A 27,875-nucleotide genomic window follows, 5' to 3' on the forward strand; every position below is an offset into this window, starting at 1 on the left:
AGTCCCAATATCTTATAGCCCCAGAGGGGCATGGCTTTTTGTCTTTCAGGATCTCATAGTTAGTCTAGTCAGAGAAGCAACCAGATCTTGAAGTGACTTAATTAAAGCAGTTTAATTAGGAGATTTTTAATTAAAGGGATACTCCAAGTTCATAATTCTATAGTAGTTTCATAGCCTGGGACCTCCTTTTCTTTTTAGACAGGATCTCATATGGCCTGGGTTAGATCTCACTATGTAGCCAGGTTGTCCTTGAACTGTTTGCTTTCTGAATGTTGGGATTACAAGCCACCATTCCAGGCTAATGTCTCCACATCATTCTCTAGGAAGTATGTATCCATGTCTACAGTTCACAACACCCCACTTTGTGTGTGTGATTCTCTAGTCTACTATACTACATGCATTGGGAATATGGCTTCTGAAAATAGCCAGGGGAGCACAGAAGTGTTCTGGAAGCCAATTGCTTCTTGGCTATCCTGTCATGAGGATCATCAGAACTGTGGCCCTGAGAGAGACCAGTAGGAGTTTAATACCTAGGTATTAAAACTGCACTGTCTCATGGGTTAAATCATTATCATGGGAACCAGGAGTCTGGGCCTGTGGAGGCTGAGAACACAGGCTTCATAGAACAGTAATAAGATGGTGTGTGTGTGTGTGTGTGTGTGTGTGTGTGTGTGTGTGTGTGTGTGTAAAAGACTGAATGAAGGCAGGCATCCATGAGGTGATGATTCTTCAAGGTGAAGAGAGCAAAGAAAACGGTCAGAAACCAGAAGGCCAGGAATAGATTACAGAAGGACCCAACCCTGCTGACATCTTGATCTTGGTCGTCTAACCTCCAGAACTGTAACACAATAAACTATGCTGTAAAATCCACCCAGTTTGTGACACTTTATTACAACAGTCCTAGCAAATGTGTATCGAGTTTGGTGAGTAGAATTTTCCACCATAGTGGCTTAGCCCTCATGGGTGGACCATGGCCACTTTTGAAACAGACTAGATATTTGGCCAGAACTTAAAAGAACTCTTCTCCCTAAATATGTCTGGAACTGTTGTGACTCTGGGAAGCATCAGTACCTTCTCAGAAAGGGGACCTAAATTGGATATGGTCTGTCTAGTGGTAGTAGGGACCTGGAGGGCTGAGCTGGCCAGCCAGCTTCCTGCACTGTCTGTTGGGGCGTTCCTTTTTGACTGTTTCTCAGAAGCTGTATGGAGGTTGTTTCTGGGACATAGAATATGTTTTCCTATCGGGGTCTACATCTGGGCCCTGTTGTCACAACCCCAACTTGGTCAGATTTTTCTGCCATTGACGTCATGGCGGCCGGATGCACCGGGCTTCATCGGCAACAAAGAGGAAGAGAAGGGGCCAGACAACCCACCCCACAGGTTTCGTTCCGAGAATTGGCTGGTCCATCCTGTAGCCGGATAGGCCCAGGTAGCGTGATGTGGGTGCTAGCGGATGTGGTAGGTGACGTCCATCTGGCCACCATGCAAACCCCAAGTTCTGTAGATCCTGTCTTTCTTGGATGTCTGAGGGGCCCAAAGTTGGACGCTTGGTCAGTATTAGGCAGGCCTCATGGATATTGGGACCCATTGGGTCTTCAAATTGTGTAGTAACCAAAACTTATAGGACCTCATTTCTTAGAGCCAATGGATTTCAGGATCTCAAGAACACAGACTTTGTAAGGTGCATGGATTCACCATCTCACTGTGTGGATCATTGTCTGAAAGTTCAAAGAAATGGGGACCAACTAAAGGTCAGGAAGCCCAAAACTCTCTAAGGCCTCTTGCTGGGCCTGGAATGTCAGCAAGTTCTCAGCTTCCTCACCCAGCTCTGAGCTCTGTAAAAGCAGAGGATTGGAAGGAACTCCTTCTGCCCTGCTCTCCTTTCTAACTTAGGACAGTAACAGGAACCATCTCCCAAAGTTAGTACATATAAAATGCTGACTAAAATGTCTGACTGATAAATAGGCACTTGCATATGGCTCCAGGCCCCCTATCATTCCCTAAATCATAACATTCTGCCAGAAATGGGGACAAGAGGAAGACATTTGGCCTGGGACTATGGAAAGAGCACACCACCAGGCTCTTTGGAAAGACCTCCGAATAGTGGTTTCCAGGAGCCCAGCACCAACTCTGAGGACATATTTTCTGGTCAGCTAGGGCTTCCGACTCATGGGGCCCAGGGCCTCACGCAGGTCAGAGTTTGTGAGGCTGGACCCCATGCCATGATTATTGACCATCCTGCTCAAATCTGTATCCAACTTGTGACAAAGCAGAAGAGGGACTGACACCTTAGGTCTGATAACTGCCTCTTGGGTACCAAAGGATAAGCTGAGGCCACAATGCGAGATGGTCAGAGTCTAGGTCCCACTGAGAATTCTGAGATCTGATCTTTAGTTTAACTGACACAACATATCTATGATGCGTGGGAAGAGTATGGGATGGAGGAAGGCTATGTATATATGTTGTGTCTTTCTGTCCTGTACCTGGGGTAAATCATACAAAGGCCAGGGTCTTTCTGTCGTGTGTTGAGGGTAAATCATCCATTCACCAATCCATCCATCCATCCATCCATTCACCCACCCGTTCATCCACCCATCCTCGTGTGTGTGTATGAATAGACATGTGGAAGAGATACAGGTGAAGGTAGAGATATAGAGTGAGAGACATGAGATGGCACAGAGAGAGATCACACAGAGAGAGACAGTGGGAGCTTTTTAGGGAAACAGTGACAGAAATAATGAGAAAAAGAGTGAAAGAGACAGAGACAGAGAGAGAGAGGATTGACCCAAATAATCACTGGTTTCTGACTGGAGAACTAATGCAGCTAGGTACCAGAGACATCCATGGCTGGTATTGAATTGTTTTGCAAAGCAACATCAGAAAAACAGTATTGGCCATGTGCAAGAACAGATACTAAGGACCAGAGCAGAGTAGAAAGCTTTGCCACAGATTTATGCACAGAGAGAATAGGATTTGTGATGGATGCAACATTTCGACATGAGGAATAAAGCAGGCTAGATTAACAAATCCTTCTGAGACAATTAAGAGAAAATCAAGTGACTTGAAATGTCATTATCATCATGTGCTATGGAATAATTTCTAGACCCAGTGAAGGCATAGATTTTAATATTTATCATTGCGTGTTCAGCCCTGAGCTAACCACCAATAGTCAGATCCTCTGAGGTAGGTACTATTATAACCATCATGGTACATACGAGGAAATGGAGGGACAGAAAGGCGACGTGCTGGTTAAAATTCCCACAGATGACTTGAGGTGAGGCTAGGTTGTTCCAGACAGTCTGGCTCCAGTACCCACACTTTTGACCTCTATAGTAAATGGAAAAAATGAAGCCATAAAGGAGACTGGAAGACAATATGGGCTGAACTGTTATCTCATTTTCAAGTGACAAAATACTTTTGAAGCACAAAACCATAGACAGAAGCCACACGAGAAAAGGGTAATCTGAATACATGAAACACACATGCATTACAAAGCACAAAAAATAGAAAAAAGAAGCAAATGATAGTCAAGTATGGTGATGTGTGCCTTTAATCCCAGCATTTGTGAGACAGAGGCAGATGGATGGATTTCTGTGAGTGTGAGATCAGCCTTGTCTACACAGTCAGTTCTAGGGCAGCCAGGGCTATACAGCGAGACCCTGTCTCAAAATTAAAAAAAAAGCACACAAATGTAGCTGGAGAGGTGGCTCAGTGGTTAAGAGCACTGGCTGCTCTTCCAAAGGAGGTGCCTTCAAACCCCAGCATCCACGTGGCAACTCACAACCATCTGTAACTCTAGTCCCATGGGATCTCACACCCTCTTATGGCTCTATGGGCATGAGACACACAGATGGTGCACATTCAGGCAAAACATGCATACCCATAAAATAAGTAAATATATAAGATTAAAATACACATATCTACAAGTGGTGAATTTCGAGCAAATATTTCATATATATATATATATATATATATATATATATATATATATGCAACAGAAAATTATTATCCTTTCCAAATTAAGATGTGTAGAAAAAAATCTTGAGTACTCTATTAGGAGTAAGAACATGATCACACAACTCTTTTCTGCAAATCACAAGTGGCCAACAGTCATTAAAAGCCACCAAAGAATGCAAAATCTAACAATGTTAGAGTTTTCTCTTATGATGGGAAAGGATTAAAAATGGTAACACCCACCCAAGATTGGCTTGAATAGAAACAACATAAGACAAGACAACATTTTGGAAAAGAAATTTCTAGAGAGAACAACAACAAAAACCCTTAAAAATGCATACCTCTTCTTCTCCAGGATTCAAGGACTCAGTCATAATTAGAAAAAACCTGAATACCCAGCTATCAGCACTTAATGCAGGCAATTCAGAGTGTGCAGACATAACATATCACTTGTCCATTTTTTTAGTATGCTACAAAAATGGTTTTGATTGAATAAAGCAGGAACAAACCCAAAATACAGCATGATTCTAATTTTTTAAAAAATACTAACAGCTAACAGTGAGAACTTATCGTATATCAGGCACAGTGCCACAGACTACACCTGCAGAGACTAGCTCACTGTAGCCCTGCTGAACTGCCTGTTCTCCATGGACATGAATTTTGGTCACAGTCACACAGTCTTTTGTTAAACCATGGTTGACCATGCTGTGAAGTGCCTTTCAAGAGGGTGTCCTCTTATGCTACACAAGCAGAAGTTCAGTGAAATGCTAAGACTGGCCTGCCTGCTCACAATCCTTCTCCTAGGACAAACAGAACTGATGCCCATTTTGGAAAATGGAGCTCTCGAGCCATTATTGGAAAATGGAGCTCTCAAGCCATTATTGGAAAACGGAGCTCTCGAGCCATTATTGGAAAATGGAGCTCTCTAGCCATTATTAGTAAGTGCCAGTGTTACAAATCTCTGTGCTGGATACTGGGTGGAAATGCAGGTGAAGAAAAGTAAGCCAAGAGAGTCAGAGAGGTGGAAGAAAGAAATGGAACACCGGTGGTCAGATGGAAGAGACAAAGAGGAATAGAGTCAGAGCCTTGGAAAGACATGGACAGAGTGGGTATTCAAGGGAGAAAGACAGAGACAGACAAAGAAACAAAATGAGACAGGAAAAGAAGTGGGGAACATTACGAGGAAAGAAACAAGAGGTGCAGTTCAATTTTCCAGTTCCAGCTGGACAACATTTTAGTTGATTGACATGTTTTAAAAACCCTGTCCATCTGTGCATTAGTCAGTTTTCTTCTTTTTGCCCCTGTTTAAAGAATGACTGCCCCACCTATCTGATATTAAGTAGAATTAGTTTCAAAAGGCCTTACCTGGAGTTCACAGTGGCTGGGTGCCTCCAGCTGGACTGGAGGGCTCCTGACCCCCTCCCACTGCTATCTCCCTGCCACTTTGTCCAGCAGAGCTGTGTCTGGTGGGGGAGAGCAGGGACACTCACCTTGGCGAAGTGGACTGACAGAGCAGGATCAGCCTGGCTTGTGGGAAACTGCCACATTATCAAAAACAACTTTGCTTTTATACCGAGAAGAAAAACCACGGCGTGGAAGCCGCAGACCTCTCTCTTCTAATAATCCAAATTTTTTTGATGAGTGTGTGTGCTGATAATCATAGGGTGGGGGGTTCTCATAGTTTTTTTTCTCTCTCTCTCTCGCTTTGTTTATTCTTTTCTTATGAGACTTAAACGGAAATTTTGAAATTTTGGGTTTTTTTTCTTTGCCCTTTACAAGTCATCTGAAAATATGATTTCTTCCCCTCACCACAGAGGTAAAAGGTATCAATGAGATAACAGGGCTCATGAGAAACCACAATTTCTTAAACAGAAGTGTGTAGAGTCAGAAAAAAAGGGAAAATAACTCAAATCACAAAGGCATCCCAAGGTAGGTAGAGACACCATTCTATGCCTGGAAGGATGTATGAGGGTCACTGAGTTGAACAGAAGAAGGGATCTGAAGTCCAACGTTTGGATGGGAAACACCATAGAAAGTGATGGAATAGTGGTTTCCACGGGCCTCATCCTGTTTCAGGCCTCGGTTTTTCCTTAGGTAGAATGAATATGATCACCATCATTTATACTGTCAAGGGTTGGGAGATCTGGACACCTCTGTAGCCTTATTTCCCATAGAAGGCAAGAGGCATGTAATGCAGTTCATGGAGAAAGAAGGTAGGGTGTACTCCTACCACAAATTCACAGAAACAACGAGTCTCAGAATCACTGGCTCCTAGAATCTGCTGAGAGTCTCTACGTGAGGAGAAAAGGATCTCCATATGATGCTTATGCTTGAGCGCTCTGACCCTGCAGCCACCCACCTGCGAACAGCCCTAACAGCCCCACACTAATGCATCCAACAGCACAGCAAAGGGAAGGGAAAGAAGGACTCGGCATGCAGCTCAGTGGCACAGGGCTTGCTTAACATGCACAAGGTTTCTGGTTCCATCCTCAGCACCACAAAAACAAAATTAAGACAAACACCCAACCATATACAAGGCAGCCCAGGGTTTCCATCCTATCAGGAACAATATAACCATAGCCTGATGATTCTGGACCCCCCCACCAGCCTTTATGACATTCTACTTTGAAAAGCCCGTTTCACCTAGCATTGTAACACACACACCAGTAATCCCAGCACCCAGGAGGCTGAGGCAGAAGGATAAAGAGTTTAAGGTTGCCTGGTAGCCAGATTCTGTCTCAAAAACCTATACAACAAAAGGAAAGAAAAGCTACAGTTTGCAAAGGTTTAGGTTTCTAAATAACTGCCATAATTTTGGCAGCCAACGTTTATCTAGAATTTTTCACTTTTCAGCCACAGAACTGAACATTTCTCACAAACAATTTGGTTCAACCCTCACCCTCTGAGGTCCATCTCATCATTACTGTATTGCTATTATCCCAGTGGAGAAAATGGAGGTGCAACTTGCCCAAGGTCACACAGATGGAAAGTAGGGGTCCTTAGCACCGACTTCTCAAGTGCCCAGTTTTCCTGAATCCAACAATGTCGAGTTTGAATTTCTAGGATTCAGTGACAGGGACGGAAATTCTGGGATTTGGAGACGCTTCTGGAGTATGATGCTTGTGAGCTTTTAAGGTTTTTATACAAGATTTGGCAGCTGCATTTCCTCTTTGGCACAGACTTGCTCCCTTCAACAACTGCTTAACATAGACCAGCTTCTATAGATTTCTCCTCACAAGTCATGGTCAAGGCTTCTGGCTTTTGGTGCTCTGACCCAGCAGAGCTTAGATTTCCAGGTATCCAAATGCTTGCCCACCGTAACCTCTTTGCAAGCCTGGCTTTGGGCCTGAGGAAGAGAAAGTTAGAAATAAGTTTATGCACATGATGCTAATCTGTTGGCCAATACTCACCCTTTACCTTTTCCCTCCTTCCTCCCCTTTTCCTTCTCCCCTGTTTTCTAAGCATCCCCACCCACAACACACATACAAAGAGAGAGTAACTTTGCTCAACTTAACTCACCTTTCTAGAAAAGACAAGAGTAAAACTGACAGCCTGGCTTTGTAAAGACAAGAGGAGAAAACAAGTGAATAGAAAAAAAAAAACCCTAAAAATATCAGCCAACAACAACAATTTAAAAAAAACCTCACCCTCTCTACCATTAGCTCAAAGCAAAACTTTCACTGGCTGGGGCTTCTAAGTTGGTGGGACATATCTAAGACCAAACATGGACTATGTGTGTGCTGGCTGGAAGCCAAGGGAGGTACAGAGGTGAGAGGGAGTTAGGGAGGTGGGATGAGGTCCTCTTTCTTATTTTGGAGGTCTGCAGGGATTCTAGGAGCTTAACAGATGTGGTTGTGTGTGGGAGGGAGTAGGGGAGGGGTAAAGAATATACCTACCGGGGAGTCCTGGGCAGCTGACTGCAGGTGGGCCCCAAAGTTAATGATCCCTGCTCCCCATATACTTGGGCCCAAATAGTCCTTGTATCTTCTATGTGCCTGAGACAGTTCTAGTTCCCTACCTTAGCACCTGTCTCTCTCTGGAATAGGTGCTGTTTTTCTCAGGCTCCATGGTCTGCATCTTCCTTTAATCTCTGTGACCATCTCCCCATTCCTGCCACTCTGTGAAAAAGACTGGCCAGAGAGATGGCATGAAAAGTAAATGAGGGTGGCGACACAAAGATTCCCAGGAGGCCACTTGAGTGGCGCCTTGGGTGTGGGAGGGTTGTTACTGAAGCTGAAAGCCAGGGTCTTTGCAGAATAAGGGCTGGAGGTCAGGTTAGCAGGGGCAGCATTTCCTCTCCACCTTAACTCGATCTGCTCATGTAGGACTCTGGAGAAGAGAATCTGGAGGGTTGGAGGTTGAAGACGAATAGGGGTTTAAGTAGAATTTAGTAGGACAGGGAAAGTCCCCAGGGAAAGGGATCTTTCCCTGGCATAGGTGGGGGAGAGAGCCGTGGAGAGATCTGCAGAACTGGAGGGAAGGGCCAGTGTGAAGGGCCTGAGGTGAGTGTAGTGGATTTGGACTGCATCAACAGGGAGTCTGGTGTGGTTGGGGTGAAGTGAGCGAAAGCAAGAGGAACAGGAGGTAAGGTCAGAGAGAACTAGTTATGCTGTGTCTCTTACGACACGGGGAAGGCTTGGCTTTGCCTCTAAGTGGGGAAGGAGATATGGGAGTGTTGGGAGCAGAGGAGGGTCATCATTGTCAGGACTTAAGAAGATGCCTTAGATTGCTGAGTGTGGAGTGGGGTATAGGAATATAGGGCAGGGGCCAAGCAGGATGAGGCTACTACAGTAGCCCAGGTGACTGGCACTGGTGCTGGTCCTGTTGGTAGAGTGCTAGTGAAAAAGATGGCTTTGGGATTAAAAAAAATGGTGCTACAGATGGGGCCCATGTACTTGCTAAGAAGTGATTTACCATTGAGCTTTTAAAGACAAGATCACACTTGTAGCCTAGGCTGGTCTCGCCTCAGCCTCTTGAGTGCTGGGATTACAGGTGTGAATTGCCATATCCTGCTTGGGAAATGCTTTAGATAGTTAATCTACAGAATTTGCTAAAGAACGAGACTCCAAGGCAAGATCAGGGCACAGTAGATACCTATAATGGGCAGATAGGATGGAGTCCTGAGTGTACTTGCCACCTTGAACTTTCAGATGAGGAAAAAAAGAAAAAAGTTCTGCCTTGTTTAAACCTTCTTCGTTTCATTATTCTTCTGCTGCTTATAGATGACCCTGGACACAGACTGGAGGAGCAGAGAAACTGTAGGGACCAAGGATGGCCTTCCTGTTAGGGGTATTGTGAGGACTGATAAAAAGCATCCCCTGACCCTGGCATATGGTGGACAATAAGTTTTTTTTTTTTTGACAATAAGTTTTAATAAGTAAGTTAGTAAGAAGAAAAGTGTGATGTGTGAACGAACATGCTGGTAGATTCTATTCCATTCCCATAGGAGGTGAGGGCTCAAAGGGAGAATGAATGGAATTCACTGGATGAAAGAAACAGATGGGACAGCACTCTGGGGAGATGGTCTCAACAGAGAAGAGGAAAGAAACTGGGGAGAGGAAGACACGCAAAGTGTCAAAATGAGCAAGATGGGCAGGATTGGCCAGAGTCTGTCAAAATGCTCAAACAACTAGTTGCACACTGTCAGGGTCAGTTGTGTGCTGAGTGCAAGTTAGAAAAAGCTAATCCTTCAAAAAGTTCTATTTCCTATTTTGTGATTGATTTCCCCCCCCTCTAGGGTTGCCAGGTCCCAAAGAACATCAACACTCAATTGGGAAATTTCAGGCACAATCAGGGGTGTTCTTGGCTAGTTGGATTGTTCACAAAAAGGCTGCAAGGTGTGTGTGTGTGTGTGTGTGTGTGTGTGTCGTGGGGAGGACAGAGGACACACTCCGTAACTGATGGCAGAGTTGTTTTGCTTTGGTCTCACACTACGGTACAGTCTAGGCTTTCAGGGACTCTGGAAATTTGTGGGGTCATGGGGAATCATGGAAGGTCAAGGAGAAGGTAAATCCATTCCCCAGAGGCTTAATCTCTTTTTCTTGGTTGCCTGAATTCTGACTCTGTGCTCAACTGCTCAAAAGTTGTGGTTCAGCCTATGTACCTACGTCCACTCTACCCCACTTATTGGCCACTTATGCTTTCTTTCACATCACCTACACCACCACCCTTGGTTGTGCTTTCCCATCTTGTCTCTAAAGTCTCTGTTGGCTATATTCTCCAGTTTAGGCATCGGTTAATCCTATACTGGCACTGCCTTTGAGATCTCACAGCCTTCACTCTGGCTCCCCATGTCTTTCTCGCTCCCACCTTCACTTCTCACATGCCCAGGGGGTCCTCCCCCTTGCAGTCCCGCCTCCGAGTATGCTCACACAACATCTTCCAGCCTCCCATCAGTCTCTGTATTGGCTAGATCCACCATGTTACCGCCCCTTGAAGCCATAGTGCACTCTCACAAGGCTCCCCATTGGCTCGTTGCAACCATTATCGTCATTCTGCCTCTACATCATTCGCGAGCAGTTCTCCATTGGCTGATCTTTTTATCTTTCTTACGTCTCACCGCCTACGCAACCTGCGGATCTCCCACTTTTTGGACCTCTGGGTTCGCTCCCCGCTGCCCCCTTCGCCCATAGCCATTCCATCTTCCCGCTGTCCACCATGCCGCTCGCGCTTAGATTTCTCCACTAACTGCCATACTTCTGCTAGCTTCATCTTCGGTCCCGCATTAACCCCACTCCGGCCTTTCCATTGATTCGGCGATCATCCCGCCTCCCACACCGCCCACGCTCGGGCGTCCTCATTGGCCACAAGCTTCTCCTGCTCGTCAGTCACTGCCTACGTCAACCCCGCGTGGCTGCCCATTGGCTGCTGGCTGTACCTGTCTTCATCTCGCCGCCTACGCTCCACTGGAGCCCCACCCCCCCGCTCTGGCCTTCCCATTGGCTGCCCGCCTTTTCAGGCCCTGCCCCCGCCGGTCCCACCGCCGGTGCCGTCGGTGCCGCCGCCGCCGCCGCCGATATGGCGCGCACGGCCCCTGTGGAGCCACCGCTGCGGCACCCCGCACCCCCGTCGCCGGCTGCGGGAGAGCCCCGCGCCTCGGTTGAGGCGGCGGTGGCCCCGCGGAGGGTGCTGTTCGCTGACGAGGCCCTGGGGCTGCCTCTGGCGCAGCTACGCCGCTACCGGCCGTGGGGCGGGCCCGGGGCGGGCAAGATGGCGGCGGCGACCGGGCAAGATGGCGGCGGCGGCGGGGCTGATGAGGACGATGATGGCGAGGATGGGGATGAAGGGGAGGAGGAAGAGGAGGCTTTCCCCGATCCCTCGCCGCCGTGCCCTGTTCCCGCTGGCGGGGGGTTTTATTTGGTGCCCACATTTTCGTTGCCGCCCGCGCTGGGCCGTCTGGAGCGGTTGGGGCGTGTGATGGTGGAGCTGGAGGCGCTGCTGCCGCCTCCTGGAGCGGTTCCCGGGGGTTCCGGGGTGTGGGTGCCTGGGGGGCGCCCGCCGGTGGTGCGCGGGTTGGTGCGCGTGCTGAACCGCTCCTTCGAGAAGGCGGTGCACGTGCGGGCCTCACACGACGGCTGGGCTTCCTTCTGTGACCACCCAGCGCGCTATGTCCCACGCAGCCCGCCTGGGGCAGGAGTGGGAGGAACAGGAGCAGGAGATCCCCTCCTGGATCCGGGTCTAGGCCTGGGCCCTGGCCAGATGTCAGCCTCCTCGCCCGACGACGGTGGCCGCACTGACCGTTTTGCCTTCCAGCTGCCCTTTGCTGAGGGCGCGGGTGATGGGGCGCGCCTCGACTTCGTGGTGCGCTATGAGACCCCCGAGGGCACTTTCTGGGCCAATAACCATGGCCGCAACTACACTGTCCTGCTCCGGATTGCACCCGCTCCCACACCCACTGATGCCGAAGGGCTGCTCCAGCAGCAGCAGCAGCTGCAGCAGCTGGAGCCACAGCCTGAGTGCCAGGGTCCTGTGGAGGCTGAGGCCAGGCAGCTGAAGAGCTGCATGAAGCCGGTGAGGCGCAGGTAATGTCTGCCAGCGCCACCTCCGCCAACGCAGGGCTGAATGTAGAATGGAGGACAAGCATCCCATTCCAGGAGCCCTCCCCCTCCCCCAGGCCTGCTCTCCAGGACAGGCAGGAGGGTGCATTTGGTCAAAGAGTAGTGGAGGCCAAACATGTGCTAGGCACTGTTTTAAATACTGGGGTACCATCCATTATTGAGTTCCACTGTAAAGCCCTGAACAAGACAGACACCTTCCCTGCCCTCAACCATCACGCAAGGCTCCTGTGGGAAACAGTATGAAAAAAGCAAACAAGCAGATAAGATAAATAGGGCTAAGGTTAGTGCTGAGAGGAAAAAAAATAACAGTTAAGGCTCTGGAGAGGGAGTGGCTGCTGTAGACGTGTTGAGGGTGAGCTCTTGTGCTGAGTCCCAGACGGTGATAAAAGAAGAGTCATGGAAGAGAGAATTGATAGAAAATCCAACAGGTAGGAATTTCTTAACGAGGTGGCACGGAGTCCTGAGTGGTATGGAGCAGTGACATATATGGAAGGAAGATGTAGGTAGTGGGGACAGCAAGTTCAAAAATCCTGCGGTGGTTCTGAGTTTGGTATGAATGACAACCGGTTCGCCGGCGTGGAGAGAGCATGCAGTGTGATGGTGTGGACTAAGGGTCTCCCAGTGTGGGGTGTGGAATCCGATTCCTATCTGACATAGCAGGAAGTCAGTTACCGAGGTAGAGAAACTGGTTGAGGAAGTGGTGGTACTTGGCTTTTTGGTTTCAACCATTTCTGGCCTTGAAGTCTGTGCAAGCTTTTTACTGTTCCTCCCGTAGTCTGAGGCCTGTAGAGGTGAGGGGCTGAGGCCATATTCTCGTTTGGAAGCATTAGCTTTGGCATAGGCAGAAGCAGATGAGAAGTGGAATTGAAGCTCTTGTCTCTCTCTCTTTCTCTCTCTCTTTTTGCACACCTCCCATAAACTTCAGGGGCTGGGAGAAAACCTTTTATAACCCAGGAGACTGAAATAATGCTTTTCCAAGTCTTCTTTACCAGGGCTGTAAGTTTTTCAAGTACAACAGCTAGCCTGATTCTTTTTGTGGTCATTAGGTGAGGTGACACCCGGGGTCAGTTAGATTCTCCATGAAATGCATACACGTTCCTTCTGCGAGGACTGGAAATGGGGATGGGAGGTTGCTCTTCTGGCCATTGAAAGCTGCATGATGGAGCAGGGTGTTGTGGGATCGGCTTGATGTGTTCAGGGCTTAGGTTGTGAATGGTTCTGAAAGGTTTAGCTCTTAGCTGATGGACCCTGAAGTGTTAAGAACTTGGATTCTGCCATAAGATTACCTGGGTTGAAACCCTAGGTCTGCCCCTTTCTAGTGTTGTAACCTTAGCCAGTTCTTAACTGCATCGTGCCACAGGTAACTAAATACACCCTCATCTGTAAAATGTGTGATTATGGCACACACTGCACAGGATGAGTAAAAGCATTCGGTGCTTAGCTTAGTTCAAAGTAGTGCCATAGCCGTGTTAATTAGCATTGATATTTAGATATTCACATACAATCCGTGTATCCCCTTCCTGAACTCTGCTTTGTTGTATGGTCTTGTCTCCATTTCCTCATTTGTCAGAGAGGAATGGCATTAACATTGTGTGGTCGAATTGGATGCAGCAACTGTGGGCAAGGTAACTGAGGCACAGCTGTAGCTGTGAAAGGTACGGTGGTCAGCATTTACTGGTCTCTGGTAACAGGGGTAGGTGCAGTCTCCTCTCAAGGCCAGCTGAATGTAGGCGCTGCATTGATTCCTAGTTAACAGGGAAATGGGGAACGCAGAGAGATGATCCAGCTTGCTTAAAGTCACTCAGCTAGTGAATGGTGAGAGCCGGGAGGAAATGTTAGGGACACTAGTTTAAAAACAAATTCTGGATTTCACTGCTGGTGTTCTTAGCTCTTCATCTTGTCCCTTGTACATGGTTATGTGTGCCTGATGTTTTATTGAGGTATACCAACATGGAGTGTACTGATCTCGAGTGCATGGCTCAGAAGATTTACACATATGTTTGCACTTCTATAACTACCACCCGGATTAAGAGACTGAGCGGTTCCAGTGCCCCCAGAATCGCCTTCATGTCAATCACTTCTCATCCCAGTTGGCAGTTGTGGGAGTCCCGTCTGTAAGATATGACAGTTTGGGTACTGAAGTTTGGTCATTTTCAAGATTATGAAAGGAGGGGAACAGACAAATCAAAACCTTGCCAGGCCGAGGTGGGTGGAGAGGGTGTTTTTCTTTTAAAATACATGGGTGGTTTTAAGGAGAAATTGAAGTAGTTCATTTAGACAATTGTTTTGGTAGCTGGCCCCATGTTTGTGGTTCCCAACGTGACTTGAGATATTATTTTAAGTGGGCAGATGGCTTTTTGATAGCTTCTTTATCTTTTGATCTCAGCTCTTGCAAAGGGGAGGCTGGTGTGCACTGCAAGATCAGCAATACGGTTTTCTTTGTAGGTCGGTGGCTTTCTTGGCAAGTACATTTCAACTTATTATTGTTGTAAGGCCTGTGTGCTGCTGCTGATTTGGAGCGCTGTTGAAGAACAGCTACCCCCTGTGATCTAGCCCTCTGGGGAAATGGTGGTGGACCTCAGGGGATACCCTTTTCTTATCTGTGGGAGGCCTGCTGTAGAAATGTTGGCTGCAGGCCCACTGTGCAGCTGGGCCTTGTCAGGTGGGGTCAGGGGAGATGTTTGGCAGTCCTGAGGATATATATACTCCAGAGGCTCGAGTGGCTGCTGTCACTGGGTTGTGGGTCCAGGTTTTCAGTACCCATTAGGTTTAGAGAGCTAATCCATCAACAAGCATTTTTCTTTGGTAGGGCCTGTTAATGTGCCGAGCACAGGCCCAGGATGAAGCAAAGAAGACACAGGTGCGAAGATACTCGAGGGCTTGTGCTAGAGCCAGGTGGCAAGACATATGTGAAGCCTTATCAAGTGATACATGGCTGAGCTCCTTTTCTTTGCTAGGCACTTTGCTGAATATTTTTGTATAGTCTCACTTATTCTTGACTGGTTTCTATGAGCTAGACTGCATTTAATCCCTCTGCTGCATGAGTAAATAGCATTGGAGTCCTCAGTGCTAAGACTGGTATGGGAGGGAGGCCTTCTGGCCTGTCTTGACTTTATACTCTGAGGAGGTGTCCTGTTCCTCTTCAAAATAAAGATCAACAAAAATCTGACTGGCCCTTAAACACCCTCATTGTTCTCCAGTCTGGCTTCTGCTGTCATCTAGTCTTGCTTTATACTGGTTTCTGTTCCTGAGCTCTTGTCACCACATCCCTCCTGTTACTCCCCTTGCTTTGAGTCTTTGCACATACTGTTTGCTTCACCAAGAATGTGGGTCCTGTACCCCTCAAGTTCTCATGCAGACCCCTCAGTTCTAAGGAGTTCCTCAGGGAAGCTTGCCCATCCTAGTCTCTTTAAGTCACTATCTTTATTCATAGCAGTGATCAGCACAGGCAAGTCAAGTTAGAGGATGCCACAGAGCCTAGCACATGGGCCTTACCCGAAGTTAAGGATCATCTCCCATTCTGCCTGGTAATCCTGTGCGTTCTTTGATCCTCCCTTGCATTCATGGGATCCTTTCAAACATTCTCTGCCTCCAGACTTTGCCTTTTGCTTCCTCAAACATAATAGAAACCACCACAATGGGACTTCTTATCACTTAGAGCCCCCAACTCTGAACATTGACACTCCTCACATTGTCCCCATTTTAGGCCTGTCCCTGTTCTTTGCTCCAGAGCTTCAGTTTTTGCCATTTGCTCCAGAATCTGGGATCATAAGCCTCATTTCTGTGTTGTTAGGCATTTTTCCTGTCCCTCTCACCTGACCCTCTCTGTTGACCTATCCCCAGGCCAGAGCCTCTGTTTTACCCAACCTTACCTCACCCTCTGCTTCTAGTCAGTACCTGATCATCACCCTTGTCCCCTTCACCTGGGAGAGTCACCAGCACTGGCTTCCTCTACTCGCCTCACATGTTTATTAGTCCCAGGGTTTGGCCAAGCTGAGCAGGGTTTTCATTCACTCTTGAAATGGCTGACTACTCCTACTTAGGTCACCTCTGTCCCTGGCCTTGAGACCATTCTCTGCTGGTTTTCTTAAATCTCTGGCCCTTTTCTTTCTCCTTGCTCTTTCAGCCGCAGTTACCAACCTTGGTGTCACCATGTGACTGAATCTTTTGTTTTCTCAGGCTTAACTGTCTCCCACACAGTGCTCCCAACACAGCCTCTTATGTTCTGAGCACACATGCCCCTCGCTTGTTTTCTAAGCATCTTTAAACCCTTGCCGACTGACTGTAGTCTGTGTCAGGGCCTAGTGTTCTAGCATGCTCCTTCCTTTTCTAAAGGCTCTGGCTTCAGTCCGTAGTGAGCCCTTTTAGCAGGGGATTACTGGGTGACTGCACTCACTGCTAGAATGTAAGCTCCGTGAGGGGTAGGGACATGCTCTGCATTGGTGACCACTGTATTCTCAGGCCTGCTGTGGTGCATGGCACTTAGTGGGTGCTCAATAAATATTTGTTGAAATAATGAGTTTGAGTATTTTTTCAAGTGTCTCCACATCAAATTCTAAATTCCATAGTTGGGTCTGCTCACCAGTGTGTCTCCTGTCACTATCCTGATGCACAGCAAGGCCTCCGGGGTTTTAGGTATACCTGTAACTGAGGGGGATAGCCAAGTTGACAGCCTGAGGGAAATGAGAACAATTAGAACTGAAACAGGGTGGGTCAGGGGTCATCCGAGTTGTCTGGAGAGAGGAGTTCATGTGAAAGCGAGTCCCTTTGTTCCGTAGAAAACTGGCAGGGTACCGTGGCTGAGGCTGTGGGCTGGAGGCTGCACACTTAAGCGGCAGAGCGGCTCCAGAGCCTGTGTAGTCAGTCCTGCTAGTGCTCCCGTTTGGAACTGTAGTCCTAGGCTAGCTGATAGGGCCTCTCTCCCCTCTGGGCATGGCTGGACAAGTTGCTTTCCGTTTCAGAGCCTCAGTTTCTTTCGGCTGGAATCCAGAAGGAATCAGTTATAAGCACTTTATTGGTGCTTTTCATGGTTTCCCAGGCTATCCAACAACCCCCTGAAGGATTACTATCGTCTCTTTATAGACGAGAAGACTGGGTGGGGCACAAGAGGTTAGGTAATGTGTCCCAGGTCACACAGCCGGTATGCAGTAGAGCTGGGATTATTCAACATTGCATTTTCTAGCCATTTAATGAGATGCAAAATCAGTTTGCTAGCTTCCAGCTAACATTGAAAAATGGTGTAGGAAATAGCACAGTACATTTGACATGCATTAGAGGTAAGTATTATTTTGAAGAGCAACTGCTTCAGTTCTCAGTGTGTCTGTATTTACTTGTGTGGATGTGCTGGGTTATGTAGTAGAGTGGTTTTCTCACCCTGGGTTGTGACCATAGAAGTGTCAGTTAAAAGAAGCCTGAGGCGTGGTAAATTGCTCCACGATGCTCAAGTTGAGGCTGACACTTTCTGGAGAAGGCAAGACAGTGTCCTATATAACTTGATGGCTTTCATAGCCTCCTCACCTCATTCCCCCCCCCTTTGACACCCACCCCACCCCCAAAGCACATGACTTAGGGTAATCAGAATTCCAAGTATCTGTCGGGGCTACTTTCTGAAGCCACCTACCCCCCCCCCAGATAGCATTATCACGTTGTCTCCATGGGAGCTGGGCTCTGCTGTGTTTCCTTTTGGGGTACAGCACATGACCCACTTTGGGCAAGTAAAGTTCTCTGAAACTTGGAGTGCTGACATAGGACCCAGATGATGACAGTGGCAGTGATATGACTGAGTCTACTTTTCATTTCTCTTTGGGGCTTGTTAGCCTTGATTTGCGCATTCTTTCTCCCTGGCAACTCATCTTTCTGTTCTGTCTTGGCTGGCCTGACCTGGGGCCATTGCTACCACTTTCTGAGGTCTCATCCCCTGTTCTCCAGGTACTGTCTGAGGTCAAGCAGCCATTGAGTGTCTTAATGGCAGGAAGAATTTCCACACCCAGGATAGTAGAGTAGTCTATTCTAGGTAAGATGGACTTGACTCATGCTCACAGGCACCCAAATAAGGCATTCCAAGACAACCCTAGCAGTGTGTGTCCTGGCCCACTGTGTGTTCGCTGCCCTTGAGAGTATGCCACATGGCATTTGTGGGACTGGTGCCAAAGGGCAGGTTTTATTCTTAAAAGTTAACAGGGACACTGCAGGTACGGTTTTGTTCTTACTCTTTCCCCGTTTTTCTAAGAACTGTTACTGATCAGTGAGTGAGTCAGTGTATACTTAACACTCACTCCCTTACTTTCCTCATTTTAATTTGGTCGCAGCCACCTCCAAATTTTTACCAGGAAAGACAGTTTAGTTCAAAAGTTTTACACATTCTCTCTCTCTCTCTCTCTCTCTCTCTCTCTCTCTCTCTCTCTCTCTCTCTCATACACACACACACACACACACACACACACACACACGCACACACACACCCTGCCTACTATTTGAGACAGTGTCTCAATAGTGGGACCATTTTTGGATATTATCAGTATGGAGTGAATGGTTGTAGACAACAGTTCCTTCAATCTTTGTTTCTACATTTGGAAGAAGGAGAGGTTGCCGTTTTGAAGGATATGTGTCAGATTTTCAAATGACTTTAATGTAGTAACAAAAAAGGCCCACAGTGGAGGAGGTGTGATCGCTCCCACCTCCTGCTTTTCTTCCCAGCTCTATGAGATTGGGAAAATAACTTGCTTGCTTCTGCTGGCTTGGCAGATACTGGTTTGAGCTAATATTTTGATGGTTTCATCAGTGGAGAGGGGTGTGGTGACTGAAGATATATTTTTTTAAAATTTATTTTGTTCCTTCACCTGCCTAGAAGTATCTCTTCTGTTACTGGCTACTGCTCAAGTTCTCTTCTCATTCAGTTCTATGATGTAACAGAAGCTTGGTTGTCATGCATGTCGGAATTCAGCCAGATTACAGTGAATGTTTGTGTGGGCCTGGCTGGCCCTAGGAGGAAAAGCTGGCTTTCCGTCCAGTTGGGAGTGTTCGTGAAAGGCTTTACCTTGGACTATCCCAATATGATGATTCAAGAACAAAACCAAAGGAAGCTATCTCTGCCAGGTAGAGTCATAGAGCTATAGATCCAAAGGCCCGCACTTCAGACCCACTGGAGACTGGCTCAGGACTCAGGTCTCATCTGTGTTGAGTGGAAGTTTCTGGTTGGGCTCCCAGAGCCACCTGCCCCCAGGCTCTCTACTATTCAGACTGAAATATCTCTGGTGGGATGACTGAGTCCTGGACTACAGAGGAAGACTGGGTACCCATTCCAAAAATTCTAGGCCCTTTATTAGTTAAAGCTCCTTCCTCCAAAGTGCTAATCACAGGTTCCTGTAGCTGCTGTCTGCTGGTAGTCTAGCCATATGTGCCATGGAACTGGAGAAATGGTGAATCCGTGGGTGAGGGGCAGGTGGAAAAACAGCCTTCCTGAAAGGGAGGAAGGGAATCCACATGTCTGTCATTGGTTCTTCCCTCTAGTGCTAGATAGGCCTGGAGATTGGGTTGGGTGCAATCACAGGGTCTCTTATCCCAACATCAGCTTGTTGGTTAAAAATCTGGGTTTTGATCCTGCCTGTGTAACCTTGAGTCATCTCCCTAGCCTCCGCTTCATTATCCACAGGACAGAGATAGCAGAACTCCCCCATTTCAAAGGACTCACAAGTACCTCCCTTGCAGTCACCATGACTATTAAATCGGTACATGTGACTCATGTAGACCATTGACCAGAGTACTGTGCATAGGCCTGCTAGTGGCATTGTTTCTGTGAAGATAATTTTGATTGGTTATTTTCTCAGTTGCAACTTTTTTTCATAAGTGTCAACAGTGTGCTGCTACCTCTTAGGAAGAAAAAGTTGTGATTGTTTTGGTTCCCCTCCGGTCTCTGAATCCTGTCATCACTGCTCCTGTAATCATTGCTCCCTCCATTTGTCTAGTTTGTGAACATTTGATACTTATATGGAAGAATAAGAACACTGATTGCTCCATGATAAGTTCCATGCCTGATAGGATCTGGCCTATGACACTCAGGGATCTAACTTGGCTGACAGAAGAGAAATCGGACCAATAGATTTCTCCCATCGATTTAGCCACTGCTCTGTGTCAGGCCAGATATCTGACTTTTGACTTCCTTACTCTTGACTTCCCTATGCTCCCTATGTTGCATACGAGGAGGTGATGGGTCCTAGCAAGCTGGTATAGGGTCCAAGCAGGGGTGGAGTAGAGGACACTGGCCTTTCCCTTTCCATTCATCTCCATTTATCTTCCTTCTGCACCTCTCTACTTCCTGTGTCCCCAGTCCTTTTTTTTTCCTTTTTTCCTTTTTTCTTTTTTTTCTGGCCTTTCCCTTAAAATGGCTTCTGTGATTGGCAGGAACAAACCCTGACTAAATGATCTCAAAGTGCCCATTGGTATTTGGTTTGTAACCATAAAATAAAGGAAACAAGCTAGCTACTTAAGTAGGAAGGGAATGGCTATATAGATAATGTCAAGGCCATTTGATAGGAGCACAAAGCTGCTGTTTTTCACTGTTTGCAAAAGTCTATAATGATGTTTCTTACTGTTTAATGGACAAAGCCAGCTGTGAAAGCGTGTTTGCAGAATCTAAATGGTTTCAGAGAATGTCTGGAATGAAATTTTCCAAACAGTAACAGTGGTTGCCTCTGGCTCATATGTGATTGTTTTTTTTTCCCCCTGCATTCTTATGCTTTTCTTCATTTTGCAAGATTTCTATAATGAGTGTGTCAGACTTTTATGATCAAGGGATTAAAAAGCAGTGGAGGAGAAAATAGCAACTGTTAGGTTAAGATGGGTCAGCACAGAGGCACAGAAGGTGCCCATGGGTGGCAGAACTGTCCTCTCAGGGTGTCAGATTTACATGCTATCTTGTCTGCCCCACAGGCCTCTTGAGGAAGAACTGAGGATGAAGAGCATGGATGATAATACCCTTGTGGGTAAGCATCTGGCAGGCTTTGAGAGCTCCAGCCTCTTTTAATACCTTAATTATTTTCTTCATGATGCTGGGGATGGAATCCAGGGCCCATGCGTGCTAGGTAAATGCTCTGCTACCAAGAGCTATGTCACCTAACCTTTCTAGTGGCCTTTTTACCATTTCTTTCTTCCTTGTTTCTTCCTATAAAAAAGAAAAGGTCACCATCCTTTGACTGCCACAAAAAAAGCTTCCAATGCAAACTCCCAGTTATTTTAATAGATGAGCATGGTTAGGCCACTTGTCTACCTGTCTTGCTTCAACATTGCCCTTCTTTTCTCCCTGGCAGAACATCCTGATGTTCACGAGTTACTGGGTCCCCTGGTGGCCCCCACCCCTCTCCGTCCATGGCCCCAGATGACACTTCAGGTAAGCAGGTCCCTATAACCATGGTGTAAATAGCCTGATAGGTAGCTCCCAGTGTGACCTCAACTGGACCTAGGGGTGGAACTGACTTGATTTTGTCTATCCTAGAAGTGGGGGTGGAGGTGTATTTCATCTTGATATGTCTCTTTACTTTTTAACATCCCAAAGTTTCTTATTTACAGTTTGTTTACTAAATCCTCTTGGTCATGTAGAGTTCCTACAGTCAGAGTTTAGCTGATTACATTCAGGGATAAACACATTTTATATTCTATTTAAAAATTTTAAATTATTTATTTATTGTGTATCTGTGTGTACAGTGTGTGTGTGTGTGTGTGTGTGTGTGTGTGTTTGTGTGTTTGTGTGTTCTCTCCTTCTATTGTGGGGCCTGGGAATCAGACTTAGGCTTTCTCACTGATCATGACCCTCTTATTCTATTTTCGTTAATCCATTAATCTTATTTAGTTTAGTGTTTTATTAAATTACATTTAACAAACCATTAATTTTGCTAAATGTATTTGTTAAATGTTGTCTAGCATTATGACTTAAATAGAACTCATCCCATTAGGTTCTATTAAATTCTATCATTTTGCTTTTATTGGCTGGGCTTTTTCTTTAAAGAAAATTATTGCACGTTCATTTATTCATGAATTTGAAATGTATTTGTTGCTTCTGAATCCATTGCTTTTGTTTATTTTGATGCTTACATTGAAGTACCTCTGGCCAGGAGTAGTTTTCTTTCTTTCTTCTTGTCTCTTTTTACCTGTTAGCACTCCCAATCACTCTGTGAGCCTCATCTCACATCTTGCTATGGTAATATATCATGTTCTTTTACTTTGCTTGCTGCAAACCTGGAGAAAGTGGTCTCATTAAGAAGCCTGGTTCCTTTTTTTTCTTATTTATTTTATGTGCATTGGTGTGAAAGTGTCAGACCCTCTAGAACTTGAGCTACAGACAGTTAGTTGTGAGCTGCTATGTGGGTGGTGGGAATTGAACCCAGGTCCTCTGGAAGAACTGTCAGTTCTCTTAACTGCTGAGCCATCTCTCCAGCTTGCCTTGGTCCCTTTCAGTAGAGAATCACATCTAGAGATGCAGATGGGAACTCAGTAAGACTGCTGCTACTAGACTGAACATTAGGAAGTAAACTTTTTCCTGTGTGTGTGTGTGTGTGCGTGTGTGTGTGTGCGTGTGTGTGTGTAGGTCAGAACACAACTTGTAGGAATTGGCTCTTTTCTTTCCAACACATGGGTCCTGGGGATCAAACTCAGGTCGTCATGCTTGGCAGAGAGTTCTGTTACCCTCTGAGCAACCCTATCAACCCATACTTAAGTATTTCTAAAAGAGAATACCCATCATGAATTCATTTGCTACTGACAGTCATTCACTGAGTGCAAATGCCTAGTGAATCACTTAGCGTTAGCACTCGCAAAAAGAGGTCTCTTTGTACTCCCCTGCATATACTTAATCTAGTCTTCGGCAGTTACAGAATTACAGGGGGTTCTTTATCATATTTTTGCCTGGGAAACTCTAGGGACTGGGTGTGGGCTGTCACCAATTCTTATTGTCTCTTTTTGTTCCCTCCCCTCTTCTTCTACTCCCTTTGTCTTCCCATGCACACAATGGAAACAGGTTTCTGAAGCTACAGGGACCAACAACCCTCTGGAAGAATGTGACATCCCCAGAAGCAGTCCACCTGTGGCTTTTACAGAGGTCCTCCAGACACCAGCCATCAGGATTCCTCCATCTACCCGTGGTCTGGGTGGCCCCCCCAGGGACCAGGCCTCAGGGCCCGATACAAGTGATAAAGCCACTGGGCCCTTCCTGGAACCCAGTCAGCACCAGGTGGAGGCCACATGGGAAAGTGGAGTGGGTCGAAAGGCCCCCACGGTGGGGGCTATGGCAGATGAGCCCGCTCGGGGTCTGGAGATTGTGAGTGGGTTGGAGGAGTTGCTTGGGGAAGACACCATTGACCAGGAGTTGGAGCAGCTCTACCTGTCTCACCTGAGCCGCTTGAGGGCTGCAGCATCAGGGGCTGGCGGGGAGGGCTCTACAGATGGGGGGATGTCCCCCAGCCATCCCCTGGGCGTACTCACGGACCGTGACCTGATCTTGAAGTGGCCTGGCCCTGAGAGGGCCCTGAACAGTGCCCTGGCCGAGGAGATCACTCTGCACTATGCGCGCCTGGGATGTGGTGTGGAGCTCATCAAGGACACTGAGGACCCTGATGATGAGGGGGAGGGCGAAGAGGAGCTCTCCATGACCCCCTCTAGCCCTGAAGGAGAGAGCCCCAAAGAATCACCCCCAGAAATCATCTCTGGGGCACCCTCTGTGGTAGCTATGGGAGATGTGTGGCTCCCATGGGCTGAGGGCTCTGGATGTGACAGCCCTGTGGTTCTGGAAACACAGGGGCAGTTTACTGAGAATCCAGAGAAAGGGCTGGACAAGGACATCAACTCTTTGCACATAAAGAGGCCCATAGTTGGGATGGCCAGGTCCCCAGGGGAGGCTGGGGCAAAAGCCCTAATGGATGTCCCTGCTGAGTGGGCAGGCAGCTTGATACCTATTTCTGATAAAGAGTCAGCTGCACCAGCTATGCCAGAGCAGGGTCCTGCTCTCCTCAGTCCCCCAGGGACTGAAGTCTGTCTGTCTAGTGTAGCCAACCCTCCTGTGACCTCCCAGGATGAAGAGGGTGGAAGCCCAAACCTTGAGTCCCCAGAGAGGGCTCCCATGCCTGCAGGCCCAGCAGAGTGTGTATGTGGATTGTCTCCTCATCTTTGGGGACCCTTGACCCAGACTCTGGGTGTCCTGGCTGGGCTAATTGTGGTCCCTGTGGCTTTGAACAGTGGTATGTCCCTTCTGGTGCTTGTGCTGTGCCTCTCTCTGGCCTGGTTCGCATAGAGGCAGCAGATTTCCTCCTCTTTGGGGTCTGAAGATTTGCAGTCCCTCTGAAACCCCAATGAGTTGAGATGATATCTGTGATCTGTTAGTGAGGGACTTTCTCTGAGCTCTCTAGTCAGCACCAGGCTTCGTGCAGTAGTACTTGTAGAGTGAAAACGAATGGTGGATGGTGTGAGAAATTTTAGAATGGAACCAGGCATGCCCCCCACCCACCCACCCACCTACCCACCCACCCACCCACCCACCCCAAGCCTGTATTTATTTTTGTATAATTCTCTGGATGAGGGAGAGTGGTCATGAGCTGGTCTTGGGGCACAATTACCCAGAGATATATTTATTAACAGCCAATCTGTGCAACCTGCTGGAGCTTTATTTTTAATTTAATTTATATAGAGTACCTATTATTATATGCCACAATAGAGCTCTATGAGAAATGATGTGTCTTGCTGTGCTGGTCTCCTGTTTGGGCCTGAGTGTATAGGGTGGTCACATTCTGGGGAATGATCATGGTCCATGGTGGGAGTGGAAATGGCCATGACCAAGCCTACTGCTGCCTCCTCAATGTGTTCTTGAGGATCTGTATCTCTTTGCCTTGTGGTCCTAACCTAATATATGTGGTCCTTTGGTCGTGCACATTTTGTCTGTGGGAGCCTGTGTCTGTGTATATGGGTGGTTGTGGTGGGAGCCAAGGGGAAGCCACATGAAGTTTTTGTGTTAAACACGTGGCTGCAGTCAGCTGTAAATATGGAGACATGGATTAGCCACAGGTTTTGAGATTACTGAAAAAAAAAAAACAACTTTTGACACCAGCAAGGAGACCCCTCAAACCCCCAAATGGGGAAGGCCCCAGAAAAGAATTAATGTACTGTGAAAAATTTGTATCAGATTTGTTGTCCACAGACATTGCATTTCTACTCCAAACAGGAAATTCAGAAGCTTTAAAAGAAAGGTTAGATACATTTATTGCATGCAAATAAAAACTCTTGGCGTAGCAAAAACTAATACAATATATTTATTTGCTTCCCTTTACAGCAAAACTTTTAAAAATGGTAATGGTTTTGGAGATTTATTTATTTCTTTGGCCGGGTCTCAGACTGGCTGGGAGCTCCCTGTCCTGCTGATGCAGCCTCCTAGCATGGGGTATAGATAAGTGTCAGCATACAGTACAAAACTTCTTAAAGGAATTATTGTAGCAGCTTTCTCCATTCTTTTCTGTTCCCCCAACAACCCTATGCCTTTTTGAAATAGCCCCAATCTGTATTTTTTTCCAAGCAATTTAAAAAATGGTGCTGCTGTTATAGCAACAGTCAAGCCCCAGATCTTTCTCCATTCTTTTCTATTCCGTCAACACCCCATGCCTTTCTGAAACAGCCCCAATCTGTTTTTTTTTCCTAGCAATTTAAAAATTGCTGCTGCTGTTACAGCAACAGTTAAGCCTCAGATCTCACCTTACATGGCCGCCCGGCAGCATTTGACAGTTGATCATCTCTGTTCCCAGCCCTTTCTTCACTTGGTTTCTGGGATGCCACACTCTTCTCCCTTCTCACTGACTATTCTAGAACAGTGCCCATCAAGCTGATTTGCCCAGTAAATGATCACTGGATGAAATATGAAGGAACAATCATGTATGTAAAGAAACACAGAGACCTGTGGCTATAGTCTCGGCTTAGCTTCGCAAGTGTTGACTGAGTACCTATGCTCTGTGGACACTAAGTGAGGACCTCACAGTCCTGTGGGAGTGAGAGGTGCAGAGCAAAAGGTACATCAAGTACAACAAGCACAGTGCACTAACAGTGTTAAGTGTTACGGGATGGGAAAGCTCAGGCTAGGTGCTCAGCCTAGTCGGGAACTCTGGAAATCTTAGAGGATCTGGTACCCAGCCTGACTTCCTCAAAGTGAGGAAGAGTTCAGCAGACAATGAAGAGGATGAGAGGACTAGTCAGATGGAATAGGCTGGTGGCGTGGAAGGGGAAAAACAGCCAGTGAGAAATTCATCACACCTGATTTTCAAGTATTATTATTTTTATACAGCTTCTCTGTAGCCCAAGTTGGTCTTGAATGACGATCCTCCTGCTTCAACCTCTCGGGTGTTGAGCTTACAGCATTAATTACCATGCCTGGCCTCAAGAAGGCATTTTGACTTCTCAAGTAACAATGTCTATGTCTTAGGGTTTTTATTGCTGTGACAAAACGCCATGATCACATACAACTTGTGGGGGGGGGGAAAGGGTTTATTTCAGCTTATACTTCCACGGTATAGTACAACACTGGGGGAAGTCAGGACAGGAACTCAACAGGGCAGCTCCTGGAGGCAGCAGGTGATGCAGAGGCTGTGGAGGGGTGCTGCTTACCTACTTGCTTCCCCTGGCTTACTCAGCCTGTTTTCTTACAGAACCCAGGACCACCAGCCCAGGGATGACACCATCCAAAATGGACTGGGCCCTTCCACATTAGTCACTAATTAAGAAAATGACTTACAGCTGGATCTCATGGAGGAATTTTCTCAATTGATGGTGCCTCCTTTCAGATGACTCTAGTTTGTGTGTTACATTGGCATAAGAACAGCCAGCACAGTCCAGTTATCTATGGATTTCTATTGATGTTATTTATTTATTTTTGAGACAGGCTTTTGCTTTGTAGTCCCAGGCTGGTCTTGATCTTCCATCCTTCTGCTTCAGCCTCCTTTCTGCCTAGTTTTGATTTGAAAATTATATAATTGTTTGAAAGGGTTCCTTATGCCAAATTGTTTGAAAAAAAAAAAAAACCCTGTTATCAATATAGAACTTTTTATTTTTCAAGATAGGATTTCTTTGTGTAGCTTTGGAGCTTGTCCTGGAACTCTCAGTGTAGACCAGGCTGGCCTCAAACTCACAGAGATCAGATTGCCTTTGTCTCCTGAGTGCTGGGATTAAAGGTGTGCACCACCAACTACCAGCTCAATGTATAACTTAGGAAATGTGTTCCCAAAAGGAGCAGAACATTTTAAGTAGTTTTATAATCATTGAAGAAACAGAAGTTTTCCTATACAGAAACTCTGGGTCCAGATGTCTTTATTATTTTAAAACCCAAGGAACAAATAACTCTACTTCCCCAAAAGCAATTCAATGGAGTAGGAAAGGAGTGCATACTCAATTCATTTAATGGGGCTGATAGAATCTTGATAACCAGGCTGATAGAATCAGAATCTTTTAAGATTGCTAAGTCCAATACATTCTTTAAAATGTCTTAAATGACCAAATTGAGATATATATCTCATCTCCCAGCTTTCTGAAGGCTGAAGCAGGAGGATTGCAACCGAGGCTAGCATCTGCTACAGAATGTGTTGAAGATCAGTTTTGGCTATATAGCCAAACCCTGTCTCAAAAAACGTGGGGAAAAAAAGGAAGATCAAGTTGGATTTATTTCTAATGTGTCATGTGTTTTAATATTTGAAATAGCACAAATACCCTCATTAGCATATTAAAGGAGAAAAACTACAGGATCTAGAGAAATGGCTCAGCAGTTAAGAGCACTTGGTACTTTTGCAGAGGACCTGGGTTCAATTCCGACCTTGCATCTGGTGGCCCACAACTATCTGTAAATACTAG

At 46.6% G+C, this 27,875-nt stretch overlaps 1 protein-coding gene across 1 annotated transcript; it reads left to right on the forward strand.

Annotated features, from left to right (window-relative positions):
- Positions 1-10,480: 10,480 nt before the first annotated feature.
- Ppp1r3f (protein phosphatase 1 regulatory subunit 3F) lies at positions 10,481-24,516 on the forward strand. The gene is made up of 4 exons (XM_051179386.1): positions 10,481-11,975; positions 20,940-20,992; positions 21,317-21,396; positions 23,020-24,516. The coding sequence occupies exons 1-4, from the start codon at positions 10,972-10,974 to the stop codon at positions 24,286-24,288; spliced, it is 2,406 nt and encodes an 801-aa protein (XP_051035343.1). The 5' UTR covers positions 10,481-10,971; the 3' UTR covers positions 24,289-24,516.
- Positions 24,517-27,875: the final 3,359 nt, after the last annotated feature.

The sequence above is a fragment of the Phodopus roborovskii genome, unplaced genomic scaffold (assembly GCF_943737965.1).
Source record: "Phodopus roborovskii unplaced genomic scaffold, PHOROB, whole genome shotgun sequence".
Lineage (NCBI taxonomy): Eukaryota > Metazoa > Chordata > Mammalia > Rodentia > Cricetidae > Phodopus > Phodopus roborovskii.

Excerpts from the sequence above, each read along its gene's own strand:
- Ppp1r3f (XM_051179386.1), top strand. The coding sequence starts at position 10,972 with ATGGCGCGCACGGCCCCTGTGGAGCCACCGCTGCGGCACCCCGCACCC. Across the intron at positions 11,976-20,939 it reads ATGAAGCCGGTGAGGCGCAG|GCCTCTTGAGGAAGAACTGA; the intron begins GTAATGTCTGCC and ends TCTGCCCCACAG. Across the intron at positions 21,397-23,019 it reads GGCCCCAGATGACACTTCAG|GTTTCTGAAGCTACAGGGAC; the intron begins GTAAGCAGGTCC and ends CAATGGAAACAG.